This window comes from Danio rerio, chromosome 24, assembly GCF_052040795.2.
Source record: "Danio rerio strain M-AB ecotype USA chromosome 24, GRCz13ab, whole genome shotgun sequence".
Classification (NCBI taxonomy): Eukaryota; Metazoa; Chordata; class Actinopteri; order Cypriniformes; family Danionidae; genus Danio; species Danio rerio.
Genome location: NC_141044.1, coordinates 23465752 through 23487551, shown reverse-complemented (window position 1 = coordinate 23487551; position 21800 = coordinate 23465752). Strand labels below are relative to the sequence as shown.

The 21800-nt window shown below is 33.5% G+C and overlaps 2 protein-coding genes across 9 annotated transcripts in view; one reads left to right on the top strand and one right to left on the bottom strand.

The window, feature by feature from the left end:
• The window catches only part of vill (villin-like), a 32461-nt gene extending 25406 nt beyond the window's left edge, over nt 1-7055 (top strand). For 3 of the 6 annotated variants that reach the window (XM_087309459.1, XM_087309457.1, XM_087309460.1), the window contains exons 16-20: nt 79-223; nt 1603-1791; nt 3916-3975; nt 4112-4336; nt 6207-6583. In XM_087309459.1, coding sequence (XP_087165585.1) covers nt 79-223; nt 1603-1791; nt 3916-3975; nt 4112-4336; nt 6207-6320 — 733 coding nt within the window. In that variant the 3' untranslated portion in view covers nt 6321-6583. Of the gene's footprint in view, nt 1-78; nt 224-1602; nt 1792-3915; nt 3976-4111; nt 4337-6206 lie in introns of all 6 variants that reach the window. The other 3 variants (XM_087309461.1, XM_087309462.1, XM_087309458.1) reach the window with 2 other exon arrangements.
• plcd1a (phospholipase C, delta 1a) overlaps nt 6584-21800 on the bottom strand; it is a 46337-nt gene continuing 31120 nt past the window's right edge. For 2 of the 3 annotated variants that reach the window (XM_087308680.1, XM_087308679.1), the window contains exons 9-16: nt 17281-17433; nt 16702-16861; nt 14054-14170; nt 13781-13959; nt 12193-12328; nt 11948-12097; nt 8215-9080; nt 6584-8052 (exon numbers count right to left, since the gene is read on the bottom strand). In XM_087308680.1, coding sequence (XP_087164806.1) covers nt 8992-9080; nt 11948-12097; nt 12193-12328; nt 13781-13959; nt 14054-14170; nt 16702-16861; nt 17281-17433 — 984 coding nt within the window. In that variant the 3' untranslated portion in view covers nt 6584-8052; nt 8215-8991. 3 annotated transcript variants of the gene reach the window in all.

Sequence of the window (21800 nt, the reverse complement as noted above, 5' to 3'; positions counted from 1 at the left end):
AAATCTGCCGAAATTGTGTTCAGGCAGTTTGTGTGGGCCCACTGATGTCCATGTAAACATATCCATTGTCTCCATTAGACTGGAGGAAGAGGTGTCACTTCATGAGCCCCGTCTGTTCGAGTGCTCCAATCAGACAGGTCGATTCCTCATGACAGAAGTGGCCGACTTTACTCAGGATGACCTGGATGAGGACGACGTCATGCTGCTTGACACCTGGGATGAGGTGTGTTTCAGCAGATTAACACTGTTTGAATGCGGCTGTGGACAAATGGTGGTTTCTTTCAGGGTTATGCAGGGTTATTTCAGGGTTTTATGAGGAAACTTGTTTATGAAACAGAAGAAAAAAAGAGAGAAAATTATAGTTTGAGTTAGTTTGACACCAAATTTTGATTTATTCTTACAAATTGTGATATGACTTTTGCTCTCCGAATAGAAGACGTTATCTCAGAGATATAAGAAATATAACTTTAAATTCAAGATGGATTCTTGACTCGTAATTGAGCGAGGTAAAGATGCGGTCCTGAGAAAAAAAGATGTGAAATGAAAGTCACAATGGCGGGGAAAAATACACAAAATAAAATTATATTTGCTTACTGTATCGTGAGTTGAATCTTAGAGTAATTATTTTCTAAATACCTAGTTTTAATTATTCTGTTTTCATAAAAAATATTTTGGCAAAGTTTTGACAATTTTTTTTCTTATTTTTTCCTTATTGTTTTCTGTGCGTGTGTGTGTTCGAGTGTGCATGTCCGTCCATGTACTGTATGTTTGTTTGTTTGTTTGTATGTTTGTTTTTTTGTTTGTTTATTTGTTTTAAATATGTCTGTTTACTTTTATTTACTCTATGTTTTAGTTTTTATTTTAGTTTGATTCATTTTAGGTTCAACTAAATCAAAATAAGAAATATTTTCTTGATAAGGCACTGAAATAAAATAACTTAATTTAATAAATACATATTTTTAAAAAATCATGCCAACATTTACTTTAAATTATTGATGTATTTTTTATTCATTCATTCATTTTCTTTTTGGCTTAGTCCCTTTATAAATCTGGGGTAGCCATAGTGGAATGAACTGCCAACTTATCCAGCATATGTTTTACGTAGCAGATGCTATTCCAGCTGCATCCCATTACTGGGAAACATCCATACACACTCATACACTATGGACAACTTAGATTACCTAATTCACCTGTACCACATGTCTTTGGACTGTGGGGGAAACCGGGGCACCCGGAGGAAATCCACACCAACACAGGCAAAATGCAAACTCCACACAGACACGTTGTTGTGAAGCGAACGTGCCACCCACTGCACCCATCGTGCAGCCTATTTAGTTTTTGGTTTAAGAGAACCATAATAACCCAGTTTGAAAATGCTTACATTTCATTCTAATAATAACATTTGTACATGTACTATTTCTCTTTCTTTCTCAGTTGAGTATATTACAATACACAATTGCTTGTTAATAAAACTAGTCTAATTTCTTAATAAATATCTTTTATATATGATAAACATATTGCTGGTGTTCGTTGTCAGGACTGGACGTTTGTGGCTTATATTTAAATCAGTTTTTTAAACGTCATCTCCTCCTCATCCCTCAGATTTTTCTCTGGATTGGTAACTCGGCAAACCAGTATGAGATCCAGGAGTCCAGCAGCAGTGCAGTAGAGTATCTGAAGACTCATCCGGCAGGACGGGACGCCGGGACCCCCATCACCACTGTTAAACAAGGCTACGAGCCGCCAACCTTCACCGGCTGGTTTAACGCCTGGGACGCGCACAAGTGGAGCGTGAGTCTCTAACCGTCCAGCAGGCGGCAGTAAAGCACAACACACATTCACTAACACACTAAACTCCATCAAAATCATGTCTGACGATCATCTCACCTACTAATAAATATATCCTTAAGCTCAACATGAAATACAAAACTAAACCTTTTTTTTACTTTCTCAACATGTTTCTGACATTATTGTGCATCATTCTTTAAATATTTTTAATCCAAATAGGTCTGTCATGATCTTTTTTTTATTTCACTGACAATGTAAATAAATTTAAACAAATATATTCATATATATATTTTTGTTTATTTATTTTTTCTGTTTGTACATATTTAGGCCTGTACCCAGTCTGGTGAAAGAGGTGATTCTTTTTTCAAAAAATGAAAGTTTTTGGGGTTATTTGCCTCATTTTCTATTAAATTATGAAGGTCGCTGAGTGTAAATGAGTGTGTGTGGATGTTTTCCAGAGATGGGTTGCAGCTGGAAGGGCATCCGCTGCGTAAAACATATGCTGGATAAGTTGGCGGTTCATTCGAATGAATGGTGACCCCAGATTAATAAAGGGACTAAGCCGAAAAGAAGAAAGAAAATACTGCATATTTTGTGACATTTTAAGCACTAATTTAAACTGGATTAGCTTGTCGGGTGGTCATCATAACCACATGTTTTATTGCACCAAAACATTTTTCTAAGGATTTAGAACATGCAAAGAAAAATGAATAAAGCTATTTTTAAAATACAAATTTATCCTGTCACATCATTAAAAAGGGAAATCTGTTAAAGTTTTAAATTGAAAAACTGTAGCCTTTAGTAGACAGAATTTCCTCAGTCCGAATTTGGCCATTTGAATAAAAAAATTAAAACATAATAATAATATTAATAACAATAACAATAATATTAATGTAGATCTTCACAATTTTGTCTTGAATAAAATGACATTTGAATATTTATCAATAGCAGAATTTGCCAAAATAGTATTTAAATGAATTCTAATATGGACTGCTTTTAGTTCTTCTCATTGGTTTTTATTTTTATTTTTTGTTCCAGGAATATAGATATAGAATAAGATACAGAAAAAAAGTTACTTGTAAAACGTTTTCTCTATTTAAAAACAATACAGCAGTGAAAGGTGACTTCACTTACGCCAGATTTCTAGCACAGCTGGATGTTGAACTCATGAAAATTGTTAATTGTTTGCATAGAACAAAACTATTAGAGTAAGCGACAGACAACAGAGGATTCCGCTTGGTTTTAAAGCCTTATTTGATGGGTTATTTTTACAACTTATGATGGTGCAGCAGTCAAAATTAGACAAATTAGTTCATGTATAGTAAAAATTGTTGACCTTTGTCAGAGGGGTGGGTCTTTTATATTTACATTCATATGTTATTTTTACCTGAATGAGTAACTACTTTTCATTAAAACTTTAACTGCTATATTATATTATATTATATTATATTATATTATATTATATTATATTATATTATATTATATTATATTATATTATATTATATTATATTATATTATATTATATTATATTATATATGATAGTTTGTTTTATCTTTTTTATTAAATTTCTTTTTTTAATATTTGTTTTTTAGGGTAATTTGAACTAGACAGATTTAAAGATTTTATACTGTTTAAACTTTAAATTTAATATATTTGTATAGTTGTTCTAAATGTTCTATTAAAATCATACTTTTTAAATGAATTTGTTCATATGAATACAGCCATTGTTGCTAACTTAAATCATAAATAACTACATTAATATGCTAAGCGTTCATCATTTAAAAGTACAATAGTTTGTGCAGAAAAACTACATTGCCCATGATTCTGTGCAAAATGCCACCAATCAGAGGCATGCAGAAAGCAAAGCACAACAACAACAACAACAGCAACAACAACAAACAACAACAAACAGATCTTAATTTCCTTTCAAACTAAATGCTGAACATTGCTGAAAAAGTAGATGGGCACAATACTGAGCTCTATTCCCACTGGATAAAATCCAGCAGCACAATTCCTCATAATATGAAACTAAATGTGTAATTTCATGTTGAGTTTAATCCATTTGACCATGATTTAATATTTCAAATCGACACACTTTTTGAGTTTGACTTTACGTGTATATTCCAGGGAGGCCTTTCATATGAAGAGATGAAAAGCAAGCTGGGTGATGTTTCACAAATCACTGTGGTAAAATCATTTACCATACCAATCAAATGCTTGTTCCTGCATGCATTAAATAAATGAATCTCACTGGATCAGATTGGTGATCTTATTGTGTTGATATAGACAGATTTAAACATGATTTAAACCTCATTTTCTCTAGAGTCTCAACAACACAGACTTGAATAAGAAGCCAGGAGGAGGTGTGGGAAACTACAGCGCTCCTGGGGGACCGGGGAGTATACGCTCCCACAATCAGAGGATGTCCAGTGTACAGTTCGGAGATGGGTCTCAAAACAGAGCAAAGCCTTCTGGGATGCAAAATTCAGAGCAGCTTGTTAAAACGCCAAATCAGCTGCCTCAAGGACTGGATCCTGAAAAACGAGAGGTGGGTTTAGGCACCTACAGAACTTTAGGTTTTAGGGTAGTTTTGAACAATTTTGGCTACATTTTGGTCAGAGATCACAACACATGGAAGGCCATATTCTGCCACTGGATTAAAAAAAGATATGTAAAAGGATGTTTAACGGCGATTGCATCATCTTATGATTAACTTTTTTTATTTTAATTATTTAGAGTTTGTATAGTAAACTAGTAAATATCTTGTGATTTCTCTAAATATCTTGGTTTAGACTTAATTTCTTACACTTTACAAAGAGTTTACATCATCCAGAGTTGTTACCTCAAAAATGTTGACTTTTTTAGTATTACAACTTTATTATTTATTATCTGGGCTGTCACTCAATTGAGAATTTACAGTTAGTGTTTCATTTTTATTATATCTCACAATTCTGAGTTTTTATGTTAATGTTGAAATGTATTTTTGCTCAGTTCTGAGTTTCTTCATTAGAATTACAACTTTATTTCTTTTAACACATTTCTTGTAAATTTTCAAGAGTTTAAATCTCAAAATTGAGATTTATTATCTTAAAATTGCTACTTTTTCTCTTGTAACTTTCAGCTCAAGTTCATGAGCAGTTTTTCATGCAGAATTCTGAGTTCATTTCTCAAAATTGAGATTCATTTACTCTTCTTTATTTGTTGTAACTTTATGAGCTCTCTCACAATTCTGACTTTTCGTTTCTGAGTTTATGACTCAAGATTTCATCTTATGAAATCTTATGAATGTAATGTTCAGTAAATATGAATCAAGATTTGTTTACTGAAATGTTTTACTTTATTTCTTGTGGCTGCAGGTTTATGAGCTGTCTCACAATTTTGACTCTTTACTCTGAATTCTAAATTAATTTCTCAAAATCAGAATTTATTTTCTAAAAATGTTTTTGTTTCCGAGCTGTAGGCAATTCTCAATTGCTCAAATCTTATTATTCTGAGTTTATATATCGCAATCAAGATCTATTTTCTTAAAATTATAATTGTATTTTTTGTTTATTATGTGTGATCTCAAAAACTCTTGAGTTCATTTCTCAAAATCGAGATTTCTTTTCTCAAAATTATGACTTTATTTCTAGTAACTGCAAGTTATAAGCTTTGTCGCAATTCTGACCAGTTTCTCAGAATTCTGAGTTTATATCTCAAGATGCCTCAAGATCCAGATTTATTTGCTCAAATTTCTGACTGTATTTCTCGTAACTGCAAGTTTATGAGTGGTCTTGCAATTCTCACTTTTTTTTCTTAGTATTATACATTTTTTTCTCAAAATCTGTATTTATTTTCTCAAAATTATGACATTATTTGTCATAACCGCAAGTTTACGAGCGTACGCAATTCTGAAAGTTTACATCTCGCAATCGAAATTTACTTTCTCAAAATTATGACTTCATTTGTAGTAACTTTATTTCTTGTAACTGCAAGTTTATGAGTGATCTCGTGTGAATTCAGACATTTTCTCAAAACTGTGAGTTCATATGTCAGAATCGAGATTTGTTTTCTCAAAATTACTTTATTTCTTATAGCGGCAAGTTTATGAGCTGTTTTGCAATTATGACCTATTTCTCTGAATTCTGAGTTCATTTCTCAAAGTCAGAATTTATTTTCTAAAACTTTATTTATTGTATAAACTGACTTTATTTTTCTAAATTCTGAGAAGTTTACATCTCGCAATGGTAATTTATTTCATAATTACAGTAAAACTTTAATTCTTAGTTCTAGAATTTTACGTGCAACACTTGCAGTTCACACATTATATTTGACTTTTTTTGTACTCAATTGTAAAAACAAGCATCCATACTTAACTAATATAGAGCTAAGTGTATATTTAATAAAAGATCTAATTTTTTCATCTTTTATTTCTTCAGGAGTATTTGTCTGATGCTGAATTTGAAAATCTCCTGGGCTGCACTCGTGCCAATTTCCAGCGTTTGCCTAAATGGCGTCAAAACGACCTGAAAAAGAAGGCAGGACTCTTTTGATTCACCTTTTCACCAACAAGATGAAGACCTTCATACCTGATTATGCACTTAATGGATATTTTAAGATGGCAAGCTGTCACTATTATACATTTATTTATTCATTAATGCATTTAAACATTTTGCGGCTAACATTTAAAAATGCAACCCAATAGAAATGCCATGTAAATATATTTTACAAAAGACGAAATTGTGTTTACCCAGTCACTTGAAACACATTGTGAATGCTGTTTAGTACTAATAAAAACACACTGTATGCCAATAAATCTTTCTGAGATGTTTAATCCATATTTAATAGTTGTCACAGCATTTTATAGTCAGTAAAGATATTTATTTCTCCTTTTCTGACGTCACAACAGGAAACAAAAATAAAAAAGATTGCTGAAGTAAACAACCACTGGAAAAGATATTATATAATTTACATGAACATAAAAATAGAAACATTTCGATAAACAGATTAGATAAAAAGCAGCAACACCTTAAACCAACAGAGTATAAAATAAACACCAAAAAATATAAAGCACACCTATGTACACCCTGTTTTACCATTCTTTTTCTATTATATTATACACATTTGTAAGGCAACTTTGACAAGAAATCTAGAAAACACCACTGCTGCTCAGAGACATAACATCTGATTATGAATGAAAAACATGTTCATCTGAAAATAACAGATAGCATATATAGGGTAAACAGTTCACTGTCTAACATTTAATCCAGCAATGCTGTATTAAAACAGCATTAAACCAAAAAGAAACTGAACACAGGAATGCTGTTTTTAATATGAAATTCTCACAGTATATACCAGGGGTGCCCAAACTTTTGCTTATGAAGGGCCAACAACCAAGCTTGATTGAGGGTGGTAGGCTGAAGGTTCAAGCTTTAATACCATTAAAGCTCGAGCTACACGAGTCAAACATTTCATTTCAGTTGGCTTTTATGTAGCTCAAAGATTAAACAAACAAGCAAAAGTTTACGGTAAAATGACGACCTCTGTTAAAGGCATTCACCTCAACCTTTTCATCATTCTAAATCTCTTCTCAGATTGGATGGCGGGCCAAACCAAAGGTTATCATAGGCCAACTTTGGCCTGCGGGCCCTACTTTGGGCATCTCTGGTATATACTATAAGCATAACAAATAAAAATGACTCACACCTCACCTTTAATGGCTTTTTCAGTTGCACCAGTTTAAAATATTGAAGGTTGATTAAAGGGACAATTAAAAAAATAATAATTACATATGCCCTTGGAAATCAATTCCAAGTTAGCAAATATTGCCTATCAATGGAAAATGTCATTTCAATCCCTGGTTAAAGCAAATTCTAAGTTAAAATTATTGTTATGAATATGGTTCTTAGTGTGGCCTTAAAACTCTTTAATTTAGGCACATTTGTGACTAATATGAGGACTTTAAATGTTTGGGAAGAACACATACACCCTGTCTGACAATCAGAAAGAAAAAACATAAATACAAACACTGTTTGAATAATCCGCTAATGTAAAAAGGCAACAGTGTTGTATATTTTAAATATAAAAGTCTTAATATTAAGATAGAAAACAATGTCAAATGGTAAAAAGATATACTTGTACAATCACTTGAATGCAGTGTTTGGTAACAATTGTGCTACAAATAGAGACTGGAATGGTTTAACTTTTTTGCTAAATCTGTACACTTTCTGCATTTTCTAAAATCAGCGTAATTCTTCACTATAGACCTTGATATGGTAAGAACGACTTAAAAAAAATCCTTTCTTGGGCAACAAAATTATCAATATTATACTTCAAATTTCAATTAACATCAAATGTAGCATTTTTATTCATCAATTACATTGAATTGATTAAATGATCTGTATTATAGTATCAATAAATATTATTAATAATATATTAAAATCATGCATGTCATTTTATGTCATGTTTTCTTTTTTGGTTACCAACAATAACTTTTAAAAGAAAGACTTGACCCACACCTAATATTTCCACAAAGTACTTTCAGCTATTTGGTACTCATAAAGGCCAATTTATACTTCTGTGTCGAGTGTATGCTGTAGATTTCCCACGGACCCTGAAGCGAGCCCTGATGCACACCTCTATAAAAATTTAACTACTGAACATGTCCCGACAATGCAGAGTGTAAGATCTGTGATTGGTTGGCTTGGTGGAGGTGACAAGTTTGGGAAGGGCCACACAGCGCATGTTCAACACATCTCTATTGTGTTTATTTTGGGATTCAAGTTGGGATTAAATGTTTGCCCTGCCTGTCTTTTTCTTCCTTTTATTCCACCATCCACACTGAGACAGAGCAGCAGCGCTTTAAAATCAAAACAGCCTCTTCAGTTTCCAAAAAGCTCCGCCGTAGAGTGGATAGATGGTGTAACCATATCAAAACATGCGTTTTCAAATTAAAACATAGTGTAAACGGGGCACCGCATCGCACAACATTTCTAGCGTAAACTCACAACACCTGCAAATAAACTCGACACAGTGGAACATAGAAACTCCACCTCCTATCTCAGAAGTGTTCCTGCACAGCTGCATGGACAGAAATATAAACCAGGCTTTAGAGCAACTAACTGGTAAACCGTAAGGCACTGATAAATGTCCAGATCTTCCGGAATGTGTTCATTGAGGATTGTCCTGCTCTGAATGCTTTGAGGCGATTGAGAGAAAAGTCTTTTAAGCATCTAGAAGCATAACGTGTACAAAGAGTCCTGCTGAAGGAATGATGATTCCTCTCTTCGTGAGCAGAGGCATATGACGATAACCTGAAGACAGAAGATTCACAATAAAGATTCACAACTGCAGAACTGTAGATCAACTTTAAAACAGTGCTAATACCGTCTCACTTGGTGAACATGAGCAAAGAAGACTGTAAAAAATGTCTTGAAATGATTAACCTTTTGATCGTTTTGCTCAAAATATTAACAAAGAAACCAAAGACATGCATGTTGTTTTTTTAATGAGACTGGAAGCTTGTTTCTTAAAACTGTTAAATTTGTTTGTAAGGATGGTGGTGTCAGATTGTAGTTTTGTAGACTTTATGATCTAAAAACAAGGGCACAAATATATTGTTTTAGCATCAATATCGCAACGTGAGAATCGACAATAGTCACATCGCAAGATCTCAATTTCGAGTGAATTTAAACCATTTGGATGCAAGAAATGATAACGTGTGCCACTTTATTCAATGACGACTATGCTGTGTTATTTTACATTTGAATTACTGTACCTTAATACTGTTAGACTCCACCATAAAGCACTGTATTATTTTCATCTGTGCTTTATATATATATATATATATATATATATATATATATGGCCTGACAACCATGAGATATTTAAGCAATATCAGCACCAGTACAGCCTCCTTACCCTTGGTGTATTACTCCGCCCACATACAGCCAGCAACAAACAGTGACACTACAGTTTGACAAATAATACTGCTGTTAGACAACAAAATGTACTTTTGAGGCTTTTTAGTCGATAATGTAGTTGTTTAGATTGCAACTATGCCATTTATTTGTAAGAAAAGTGTCTATTATAAAATATTTACAACTTCTGAGAGAGCTTGTCGGCAGCCATTGACCTGCCATAGTGCAGTAGACCAAAGACAGTGGCTGCTTCCGAAACCACCTACTACTCAGTAGGTACTGCATTTGAATTTAAAAGTACTACTCAGTACGTTCTATACAGTATAAATGTGAGAAGTATAAATGGAATTCGGACGTACTACATCCGCCATTTTGCCATGATCATGTGACCTACAGTACCTGCGTCAGTTGCGTCACCTCACTCCCATTCATGAACTCTCTCGCGGGGCATAGGGAGATGGGATAGCACAACGTGCATGGGATGCGCACTACAGAATCTCGGCCGAAGTAGTAAGTCATCCGGGTACTTCTCGCATACTGATTTTCGAATTCTATGTATTCGAACATACAGTACTACTCGGCTCACATACTGATTTTAGCTTACTGTATAGTATGGAAATATGTGGTTTCAGACGCAGCCAGTGACGTTTTCTAGCGTCAAATAAATTAATAAAGTTATCTGAAAATGGCAAAGACAGTGTTCTTGCAAGACTGCCAGAGTTCATCAAGATTTTTTGGGATTCATCTTCAATGCCTCCTCCTTCATCTTACCCCAGACATGCTCAATTATGTTTACAACTGCTGACTGTGCTGGCCATTCCTGGAGTTCCTTGACCTTCTTTGCTTTCAGGAACTTTGATGTGGAGGCTGAAGTATGAGAAGGAGCTCCTTCCTACTGGGGAATTTGCCCTCTTCTGTGGTTTGTGATGTAATGGGCAGCAAAAATGTCTTGATACCTCAGGCTGTTGATGTTGCCATTCTCTCTGCAAATCTCTCTCTGATTTGGAATCTCAGATCGCCCCTCAAAATGCAACCACAAACCATGATTTTTCCTTCACTAAACATTTTTGTGAGAATCTTGAGTCCATGCTGGTTCCACTAGGTGTTCTGCAGTGTTTGTGATGATTGGAATGCAGTTCAACAGATGATTCATCTGAAAAATTGACCTTCTGCCACTTTTCCAAATGATCAATTAGAATTAAAGTTATTTTTTGTAGCTCTTAAAACTGGGATCGACAACAAGACTTTTATCAGGTAGTGTATACATATCAGAAAAGCAAAATGTTGCAATGTCAGTTTTTCCATTATCATGTAGCCCTACTAAATACTCAACTAACCTCTGCAATTCTACAGCTGGGTCCTCTTCCAGATTCATTCATAACACATAAGGTTGACTAAATTACTTCCCTGATAGGGGAAATGTGATGATGGACAATTTCAGTGTTTCCACTATTTTCTTACATTGAATGTCAACAACTAATCACAGCTGTTCTTTTACATATTGTGCAGTCTCCAATTCCTAGTGATTCAGGTATAATAGAAAATGAAATATTAATGTAAAGGAACCTTCAAATATTTTGATTATTTATTTAAATTAAAAATAGCAAAAAAATAAAAATAAAAAAAATAAATAAATAAAATAGCCCAACATCACCAACGTTAATTTCCTCCATCAATGCAATAATTTAAAAGCAAAAAGTTTTATGAATGAGTCTGGAAGAGGGTGAGTGTCTGTCTTTATCACTGTTTAGAACAGGGGTGTCAAACTCAATTCCTGAAGGGCCGAAGCCCTGCACAGTTTAGTTCCAACCCTGCTCCAACACACTTACCTGTAGGTTTCAAACAAGCCTGAAGGACTCAATTAGTTTGATCAGGTGTGTTTAATTAGGGTTGGAACTAAACTGTGCAGAGCTGCGGCCCTTTTGGAACTGAGTTTGACACCTGTGGTTTAGAAGAAGGTACAAGTGGCAAGTACAAAAAATCCCCCAAAACCACTAAATTCCAAAAAATAGTTGGGTGTTGTGGTCAGAAAATCTCCAAAACTCAAGACTTCCAGGTCAGTTGTCCAAAATCAGACTTCATCTACATTACCACTGACAGTCTAAAAGTGAATGCCCTAACTCACATCCAAAACAAGCTTTCTTTCTTGATAATATTTTGAGCATTTTCAACAATTATAACAATAATTCACACATGCCTTCTTTCCTCATATGTATTAAATGATCTAGTGTTATTAGTGTACAGTATGTTGGTGATCTCACCGTTCTGCATGCTTGTAAGGGGTATAGTGTACAGGCCAATCAGGTCATTTTTTGAAGCAGCGTCATAATCCTCCACTACAAATCGCACCAATGCCAGTTCTGGCACATTAACTGTGAACTGGAAGTTTGTATTCCACATTGGATTAAAGCCTGTTATTAAACACACAGACACACAATTTAGTGGCTTGTACTTTTGTGAAAAGTATTTACTAAATGTGCAAATGTTTATACTGGTTGTCACTTGCCATTGTTGTCAATGTGATGTGTCTGTTTGCTGGCGTTGTCCTGTGGAACACCGTAAATCTCCACCCGGACATGAGGATCCACAATGGACTTCTCCTTGTTCTTGTTGATCTTCGGGAGCTGCTGGGCTGAAATGACCTAGAGAGACATTTAAGATAGATTCACATTTTGTTTAGAGATATTGGCCAATATTTGAGATATTTTTTGTTAATTCATCAATGTAAGGTGATATCTTTATCTTAATTTTAGACACACTTTAAGAAATTCTGTACTGATAGTATTGTTAGTTATGAATAGTATTGTTAATGTTATCATCAGCAAATCAGAAAAAAGTAACTTGTGTTAATTTTTTTTGTATATGTTTTACTATATTTTTTACTCTAAATTTTCCTACACATCACCCAAAAATTGTATACATAAAATACTGAATAAAATATTTTTTGATGTTTTTCTTAAAAATGACTTACTGCCTTAAATTTATACCATAATTTATGTAAAATTAACTTTACAATTCACTTCAACTTACATTACATAAACACATCAATTAATGTAAAACTTACAAAATGAAGTTGAAATATGGTTAACCTATTTAAATAAGTTCAAAAAACGTATTATCTAAAAACTATATATCCAAACACACATCCTATTCTTTATGCCCCTTGTAGTGATGCATACATCTCCAATACCCGACAGATGGACAAACCTAAACTTGTTTTTATTTATAAATATGCATATAATAAATAATATTGCTAATAAAAATAACATTATACAGATGCAAAACTGTCATGAATAAACTAAAAAAGGTTTAAATATTTATGTAAAAGATCATTTTTATTATCTCAACATTTTATTGTCTTAACAACAACATTATAATCCTTTAATTTCCTTTAAAATACTTAAATTTTTTATATGTAAAGATATTTGTGTATTGCTGTACATCCGCAGTGCATTAAGCAATGTGTAAGTGTTTGAACCCACATAGGCACATAACAAACGTCCTCTGCACTGGACTTTAGACCTGCTATTAGATGGTCAATGGCGCAGTCTATTTCAGTTCCTCAAGAGCAACGCACCAACAATGAACTTAACACACCTCCTTTATAGACCGTAACACCAATTAGGTCCACAAAGTGGAACAAATGGGTTTACTATTTAAAGAACATGGTGCAAAACGGGAAAATTAGACTTGCGCTGGTCTGAAAATAGCAACAAATCACGGCAAACACGTCTTGCGCCTTTTTGCGCTGGGTGTATGATGGGGTCATGGTTCACATTTCTTTACAGTGTAGTTAAATATCCACACATTTTCTTGCATACATTAATTTGCTGTTTAAAAATGATTTATTTTAGTAATTAATATGTTAGCAATAATAACATATTTTTGCTTTAGAAATATTTCTTGTAGCAAGAATACTTTTTATTCTTATTATGTAAATTTATCTGTGCATCCCTGATTTGTTTTATAATCTTTGTCTGTGTGTGTCTCTATTTAGCATCCTGTAAGTTTGAGTCAAGGCCCATTAATTAAAACTATAAAAATATGACTATATATGTGTCTATATACAGTATATCTTGTCAGGGTGATCTCACCATGATGTGCAGGACCTTCTTCTGCAGCCAGGGCCCTTTTCTGAGGTTGATGGGGTCAAACTGTGAGGCCGGGTCTCTCAGAAACTCAGGCTTCAGTATGTAGCCGGACTTGCCATTAGGAAGAAATCGGGCCTGGTTCAGATCCATCTCTTTGCAAGGAGTCTGAAAGTTTAGAGCCACTGTGGACCAACAAAACCAATTCAAAATGTTCCTTCTATGCATAAGTTGACTTTGAACAAACTCATATTGTATTATTTTGTAGGAGATTTGCACCTATTTGGCATCCAGCGTTCCACAGTGGCACAGGATTGTAGTTTGATGAATCTGTTCTGGATCCAGCCGGGTAGATTCTGCTCAGCTTATCAATGTTGTGACGAATGAATGCGTTAGCTTTAAGACAAAGTATCATAAAAATAGTCAAATAAATTTTTATATACAAATTAAATGTTATATACAAGACAAGTTAAACCTAATAGAGTAATGCAGTGATGTATTTTTGTAGAGGTGTATCTGCCCAATTCAATATTAACCACTACGGTTGAGTACTGAAAATGCATACAGTATACAGTATGCATACAGGTGTGTAAATGCAGATTCCGGTTTCTCATTTCAATGCCACTAGGCCAACAAATGCCAAGGTTGATGACTGAAATCAGGGGTAGAGGACTATAAACAAGCTTCTTTACTTGAAGCAATTAGTAGACTACATTTAAAATCATTAAACTTAGTAATTATTTTAATTTTAATTATTGTTATACTAGCTTACTGCATGTTTGTGGCCTGTTTTTGTAACATGTGCATACAACACAATACAGCTTGCACATGTGCTTTGAATAGCGTTTGTGCTTTGAATTGTGTTTGTTCACAAGGTGTCAGCACTGAACATTGTTTGCTTCACAATTAGAAGAGAAAGTGAGAGACAAAACAACAGCAGCAAAATTGAAAACAGCAATAACCATAGACACAGTTACTTACAGAGTTTGACAAGAATGTGAAGGTGATAACAGATAGCAGCTATTGTAATCTAAATCGAGTACAAATTAATATTTATAGCTTACAACTTTTGTTGTATAAAAATGCAAACAAGTTATGATAGACTTAAGGTACAATGTCAGTGTTATATCTAGGGCCAGGCAGAATCTGCTGACATTTTTTGCAATTTCTGCGCAGAATTTTGTAAAAAAAAAAAAAAAAAAAGAAAACATCTGTGGATTTATGCAGAATGATTTTGGGAGTATCATAATTAAAAGCTTAATAACTTATATTTAATATTTACAATGCAAAGCTAATCAGATCCACTTGTTTAGTAGACAAAGCGAGAGATTTTAATTATAAAACTACTAAAAGACAGAAAATATTGCTTTACAAACTGTATTTCAAATAAATCTATTAACATTTAATATGACTGAAATTAACTTAAAAACTGAATAAATATAAATTTACAGACATTTACACAAGTAAATAAATAGACTCAATGATGAGCTAAAAATCTGCACAAACCTGCAGATTTCTGCACGTGCAGATTCCTTGTGGGCCTGGCTGTAACCATTGTCAAAATTTAATATTTATAGTGTAATAAATTGTGACAAGCGATAGGACAGAAGAAGTGTCACTTTTATATACAGTTGTTGTTTTTGTTTTACCAAAAAAGACAAATATTTATATTTACATAGACGTTATGGTAATGTTTTGTTCAATATAAAGATGTGTTTTTTATAAACTGGTATACAGTTGTCAACATTTGAAGTGGTTTAAAATTGTTTTTCAAAATTGTCCTAAAACAGAAACGAGTGTTGTTGAATAGTTTTAGGACAACTTTTATGTTGAATACTATATACTTTATCAGGCATTGTTAGGCACTTACGCACATTACAAAAAATTATTTTTGCTGCTTGTTCAAACAACTTATTTAAAATGAGCTGAATCAACAAAAAACTTCATTTTTAATTTTTGTTTTGGTATTGTATTTTTTTTAAAGTACTTAAATTAGTAAAACTTGCAAAAGCTTTTTCTTTTCTTTTTTTTACATTGTATATCAATTTAAAGGGATAGTTCACAAAAAAGAAAATTCTGTCATCATTTACTCATACTCCACTTGTTACAAACCTCCACAAGAAATCAAAACTAACCATATGATTTTGTTATCTCACATTGTCATTAGAAAAATTGTTTGCCCTTTTAATCTTTAACTGAAATCCATAAATGCACTTACATTACATATATCTTAAGAACTGGGCATGGCTAAAATATTTAATCACGCTGCTGCAACTGTCAGTTTTGACAACAAACTAAAATTGTGAGCAGGAGTCTGTTAGGTTATAATAACTCTTCCCAAACCCTTTTGCCCATCTTTCTGAATGAAAAGCCTACTATACTACATCCAATCAGCTCGCAGTAGAAAAAAACAAGCTACATCCTCTGTTGTGTCATTTAATATTCCGTTTCGCTAAACTGAGTCACAAATCCAACAAAATAATGGTTGCAGCTTCCGGTTCATTGGGACTATAAGTTTCTTTCTACTACTGAACACAAAGAAAGATATACAGAATAATTTTGGGGGAAGAAAACGGAGTCAATTGGCCCATGACCATTTTTTGTCCCTATTACGTATTTCAATGGCTGCTTTCTTCTAACACTCTTCATAATAAATTGTTTTGTATTCAACAGAAGAAAAAAACATTGTAAAAAAAAAAAACACTTGAGATTGTTTGAGTAAATGGTGAGGAAATTTCCATTTTTCGGGAATTATCTCTTTAAAAGTATTGATTTGCCACCTATTTTAAAAAAGAAATGCGAAAAATGTAACTATTAGCAACACTATTAACCACAGACAATTTCAGACATCAAACCAAAACCCACTGATACAATTATCAATACTAAAAAATACTCCACAACTCAGCACACCCTGCATTCCCTTGTACCTGATTGTTCAGCTAAGTTCATGGCTTTGCCCTCCTTGAAGGAAGCCATCTCATAGAAGGCCTGTTTTTTCCTTGATTGCTCAAAGCTGGTGAAATGCACACTCTTGCAGTAGACAACCAGGTCTGACAGCTCCTTGGCCAGCTTGATCTTTTTGGATTTCTAAAAAGGGATACAAAACCAATTACAAACACAGTAGGCCACAACATATAAACAATAAACTTCACATGGAGCATGCAAAGACAATGGGATGCCAAACAGGCACAAGTCTGCGGTCTACTGATTTGAATCAGGCCTTTGAGTGTATTTGTCATAGCTGTGTGCACTGATCTGAACTCAACCCTATCTACCACAACTTTGTGTATGCAAATAAGAGTAGGTGTACTTTGTTGAGCGTTTTGAAAATTTGCTTTCCAATTTACATTTAATATGGAACCTTCCAAACTTCAAAACAGTACAAATTAGGTATGTTTTCATGTTTATGAGGGTGTTCTAATTCTTCAGTACACTGATAGTGGTTAGAGCAGGTTAAACTCGGGTCTGTGGGTACAGCTCTTGCTGGTTTTGGGTCTTAAACACACCTTCGAATCTTTGTGTGTGGGTTCACCCTCTTTCAGATCAGCAGCCTCGTCTTCCTCTGACACACTCTCCACATCCTCCGCAGTGTTGTTGTTGAAAGCAGCATCAAGTTTGTTCAAACGCTTTCCCTTGATCAAGAAACGTCCCTTCAGGTCCTGAAAAAGAAATGTAGATGACACAAATATAATATCATCTAGATTTTTAATAATATCATCTATTTCCAAAATTGCAATGAAATAGACAAAAATGCATTAATATTTATGTGTATAATGTTAACATATATTAATGTCTGTACTATATATTTTACTGTACAATACATTTTAATTAATATTTCACTTTATAGAATAAATCAAATAATTATTGGAAATTAAAACTAATAAATTAACAGAAAAAAATAATTTAAGGTTAATTGATTAAAACATAATAGTTTTAATAACTCATTTCTAATAACTGATTTATTTTATCTTTGCTATGATGTCAGTAAATAATATTTGACTAGATTTTTTTTAAAGACACTTCTATAAAGCTTAAAGCGACATTTAAAAGCTTATCTAGGTTCATTAAGTTAACTAGGCAAGATAGTATATTAAGGCAAGTTATTGTATTACGATGGTTTGTTATGTAGATAATCAAAAAAATATATAGCTTAAAGGGGCTAATAATTTTGACCTCAAAATGGCTTTTAAAAAATAAAAACTGCTTTTATTGTAGCCGAAATAAAACAAATAAGACTTTCTCCACAAGAAAAACCATTATCAGACATACAGTGAAAATTTCCTTGCTCTGTTAAACATCATTTGGGAAATATTTAGAAAAGAAAAGTGGGGCTAATAATTATGACTTCAACTGTTCATATATATATATAAAAAATACAACATATAAACACAGTGCTCAACATATATGAGTACACCCCTCACAATTCTCTCACTTTCTAAAGGAGCTTTACAATATTATATTTGTGTACATACATTAGATTAGTCAGTACTGAAACCAAAACTGAAACATAATCTAACAAAATAACGTTGATAACTGTCCAAAATTAGTACACTAAATTTATTGTTAATATAATAATAAAAAAAATTAGCAAAAACGTTAAAATAATAAATAAAAAATGTACAAAGAGCAAAATTCAAAAGGAACAAAACTTTTTTTGGAAATTTTGTAAATTGTAATTTTCTTTTCAATATTTTGATTTGGAATTTAAATGTATAATCTTTCTATTTCTAAAGATGTTCATTGAATGAAAAATATTTTTACTATATCTGTTTAATAAACCTGTCTTGTTTTAATGCACCAAAATATATTACCTATATACTGTATATTACCTATATATGTTTTTTCTTGTGTTCTTTTGTTGAACACACAACTATATTTGAAATACTGAACATATATTTTATATTATTTTAAAACATGTTGGTATCCAAACAATCCATGATTGGCATAGAATAGAATAAAAATAATTCAAGTCAATTCAAGTCAAGGATAACCATAAACTTTAAGGGGAATTTAATGTTGACCAGTAATTCTGTAAGTTAACTACACCTTTAATATTAAAAGTTTACATGTTAACATTAATTTTAAATATACTATTCATAAATATTCTGAAGAAAAATAAATCTTTTCCCCAGCCAACACATTCAAAGTCTAAACCAAATTAGTTTTATTTTTAGCAAGCATTACTGATTGATAAATTGCAGACAACATTACAATACTGTACAATGAAGAACAAACCCTAAGGTGAAAGTTAAATGTTGGTGTGAGCTATGTGTAGGAAATTCTAGATAATCTTTACATATTATATGGAAGTGAAAAATGATGCTTTTCTATTGTCTTTCTTCCTGGCATGTTTGTGGATTTGATGGTTTATGGCTGATCCACCCTCAGGCTGACAAACTGGATTTCCATATATTCATTCAGAGAAACGGGCAGAACTTCTTAGTACAGGACAAAGGTCATGGCTATAGAAGAAAAAGCCTGTCGGACAAGCTTAAAAATGCAGTGACATCAACCAGAAGCTCCTCCCACCCCGCAACCAAAATAAACACCTCAAACCCTGCCTGTCTGAACTTGTACTGTCATGTCTTTGCCTTTCACACTGCTCTGAAACTTTGCTCTGCTTTGGTGATTCAATCAAATACAAAAAAGTGATTCATGTAATCTTTAGCTCCACTGATAATCACTTTCTTCCTTTATTTCAATTCATGGATACTAAAGTAAACAGGAAGATGACATTATAAGGATGTCATCTAGGAAAGTTTGCTGAGGTGAAGCTTTAAGAGAAACTTTAAGAGATCTTGTGGCCACTTTAGGTGTTGTCTTTGTTTTCAACAAGGTGGCAATAAGTAGCATCATCTATTTTATGAAGAGTTGTGTGCGTGTCTGCTCTTTTCCACAGCCTGGAAGTAAAATCTCTTTTCACATTAATCATCATTGTGAAATAAGTCACATAAATACTCTCACAACTATCTCATTCAATGTAAATCCAAGTGTGATGTCTAAATAGTAAAAAATAACTTTTCATTAACAGTTACATTTAGTTTTTAGGCCATTTGTTCCTGTAAATCAACCTAATCATGCACATTTAAATGTAAGATGTCTTTCTCTTCTAGTAATTCTTTAAAAAAAAAAAAAACATATTGCTTTTAGTTTGGAATTGGTAAAATGTGCTTTGGCAAAATGATTATCAGAATACTGACTGAATAATTCTGCACACCCAGCAATAGAAATAGAAACTCTTACAGATGTTTTAACATGCAAAATTCATTCATTCATTCATTCTCTTGTTGGCTTAGTTCCTTTATTAATCTGGGGTCGCCACAGCGGAATGAACCGCCAACTTATCTAGCAAGTTTTCCCATCTCTGGGAAACATCCACACACACTACGGACAATTTAGCTTACCCAATTCACCTGTACTGCATATCTTTGGACTGTGGGGGAAACTGGAGCACACAGAGGAAACCCATGCGAACACAGAAAGAACATGCAAACTCCACACTGAAATGTCAACTGAGCCGAGGCTCGAACCAGCAACCCAGCGACCTTCTTGCGGTGAGGCAACAGCACTACCTACTACGCCACTGCTTCGCCCCAACATGCAAAACTAAGTGTAAAAATAATTGAAGTAAACATTAATTGTTAAATGGTTCATATTATTTAGATTTCTCTATACTCAATGTCTTTAAGCATTTTAAATTAAACAAAAATCCAGGTAAAAAATGTTTTTGCATTTTGAGTACATATTTGCCATGCAGACCTTTCAAAGGTTCCTTGGTTTAAAAGATTTGCTTTACAAATCTCTACTCTACTGGCAATAAACCAGTTTTGGCATGCAAAATGTTGCTAATGTGACTGTAACTTAGCAGAATTAGAAGAGAAAATCAACTCTTCCCACGGAAATTCCAGTTCCATCACAAACAGAGCCGTAATATCAAGTAATAGCAGAGTAACAAGTTGGGGTTTTCTACACTCTGAAAATATTGTAATCAACCAATTGCATCAGAAACCAGCCCTTAAGCATTCTAAAATTCAAACTGAGCATAAGTGTTGTGATCTCCAGCAGTCTGTCCTCCAGCAGAGGAGATTGTAATCATCAGCAGTGTTTTTTCTATTGGAAATCAATTACTACTGAGCTACATATCCCAGAAGTCTTTGCACCAATCACTCCTGCCACAGCTGACAGTCATTTGGACACAAACACACACACGTACACACACAAACAGCTGATACTCATGATCATTGATTACTTGGACTATTTAAACCCATCTGAAGCTGAACATTGCGACCTGTTTTCCTTGTTTTGCCTTGTCGTGTTTGACCCTCGCCTTGTTTAGTTTGTTTATTCCTGTATGCTGCCTGCCTTTGATCATTCGCCTGCTTATTGACTACAATTCTGGATTGCCTGTATACATCTGTTTGCTCCTGTGTTGACCACTGCTTGCCAGACCTAGTGGTGGGCAAAGCGAGGCTTTATGAAACACTGAAAGAGTCGATGCAAATGTGTCGAAGCTTTGAAACGTTTCGAAACCCAACTCTACAGTGACACCTAGTGATCATTTTTATGTGTTGCACTGAAACGGCTTCAGCAAAGAATAGTTGAGATAATTGAGGTATTAAACCCCACTTTGCAGAGTTAAACCTTTTAGTGATTTAGTGGAAAGGTTTCAGACTACCGTGTGGGGATAGTGGGTTCGAATCCAGGCTGACAGCTATTTGGAAATGCTTAATATCAGTTGGTAGTGCTTTGTTCTTGTATCGTTTTGTTCAACATTGGTCTGACATCCGAATAAACACTTTGTGAATAAATTTGTCTTGTTTTAGTCATAAAACAGGGTTGTTGCTAGATCAGACACAATTGTGGCCAGAATTTAACAAGAATTATTTATATTATTCATTAAACTTCCCATTTATTGTATTTTATAAACCCAAACCCTAAACCGGACCATCACAGTACTGTAAAAATATATAATTATTGTTTTAAAGTGTTACAAAAAGATGCTAAATTGATGGCGTATCAGCAGCTG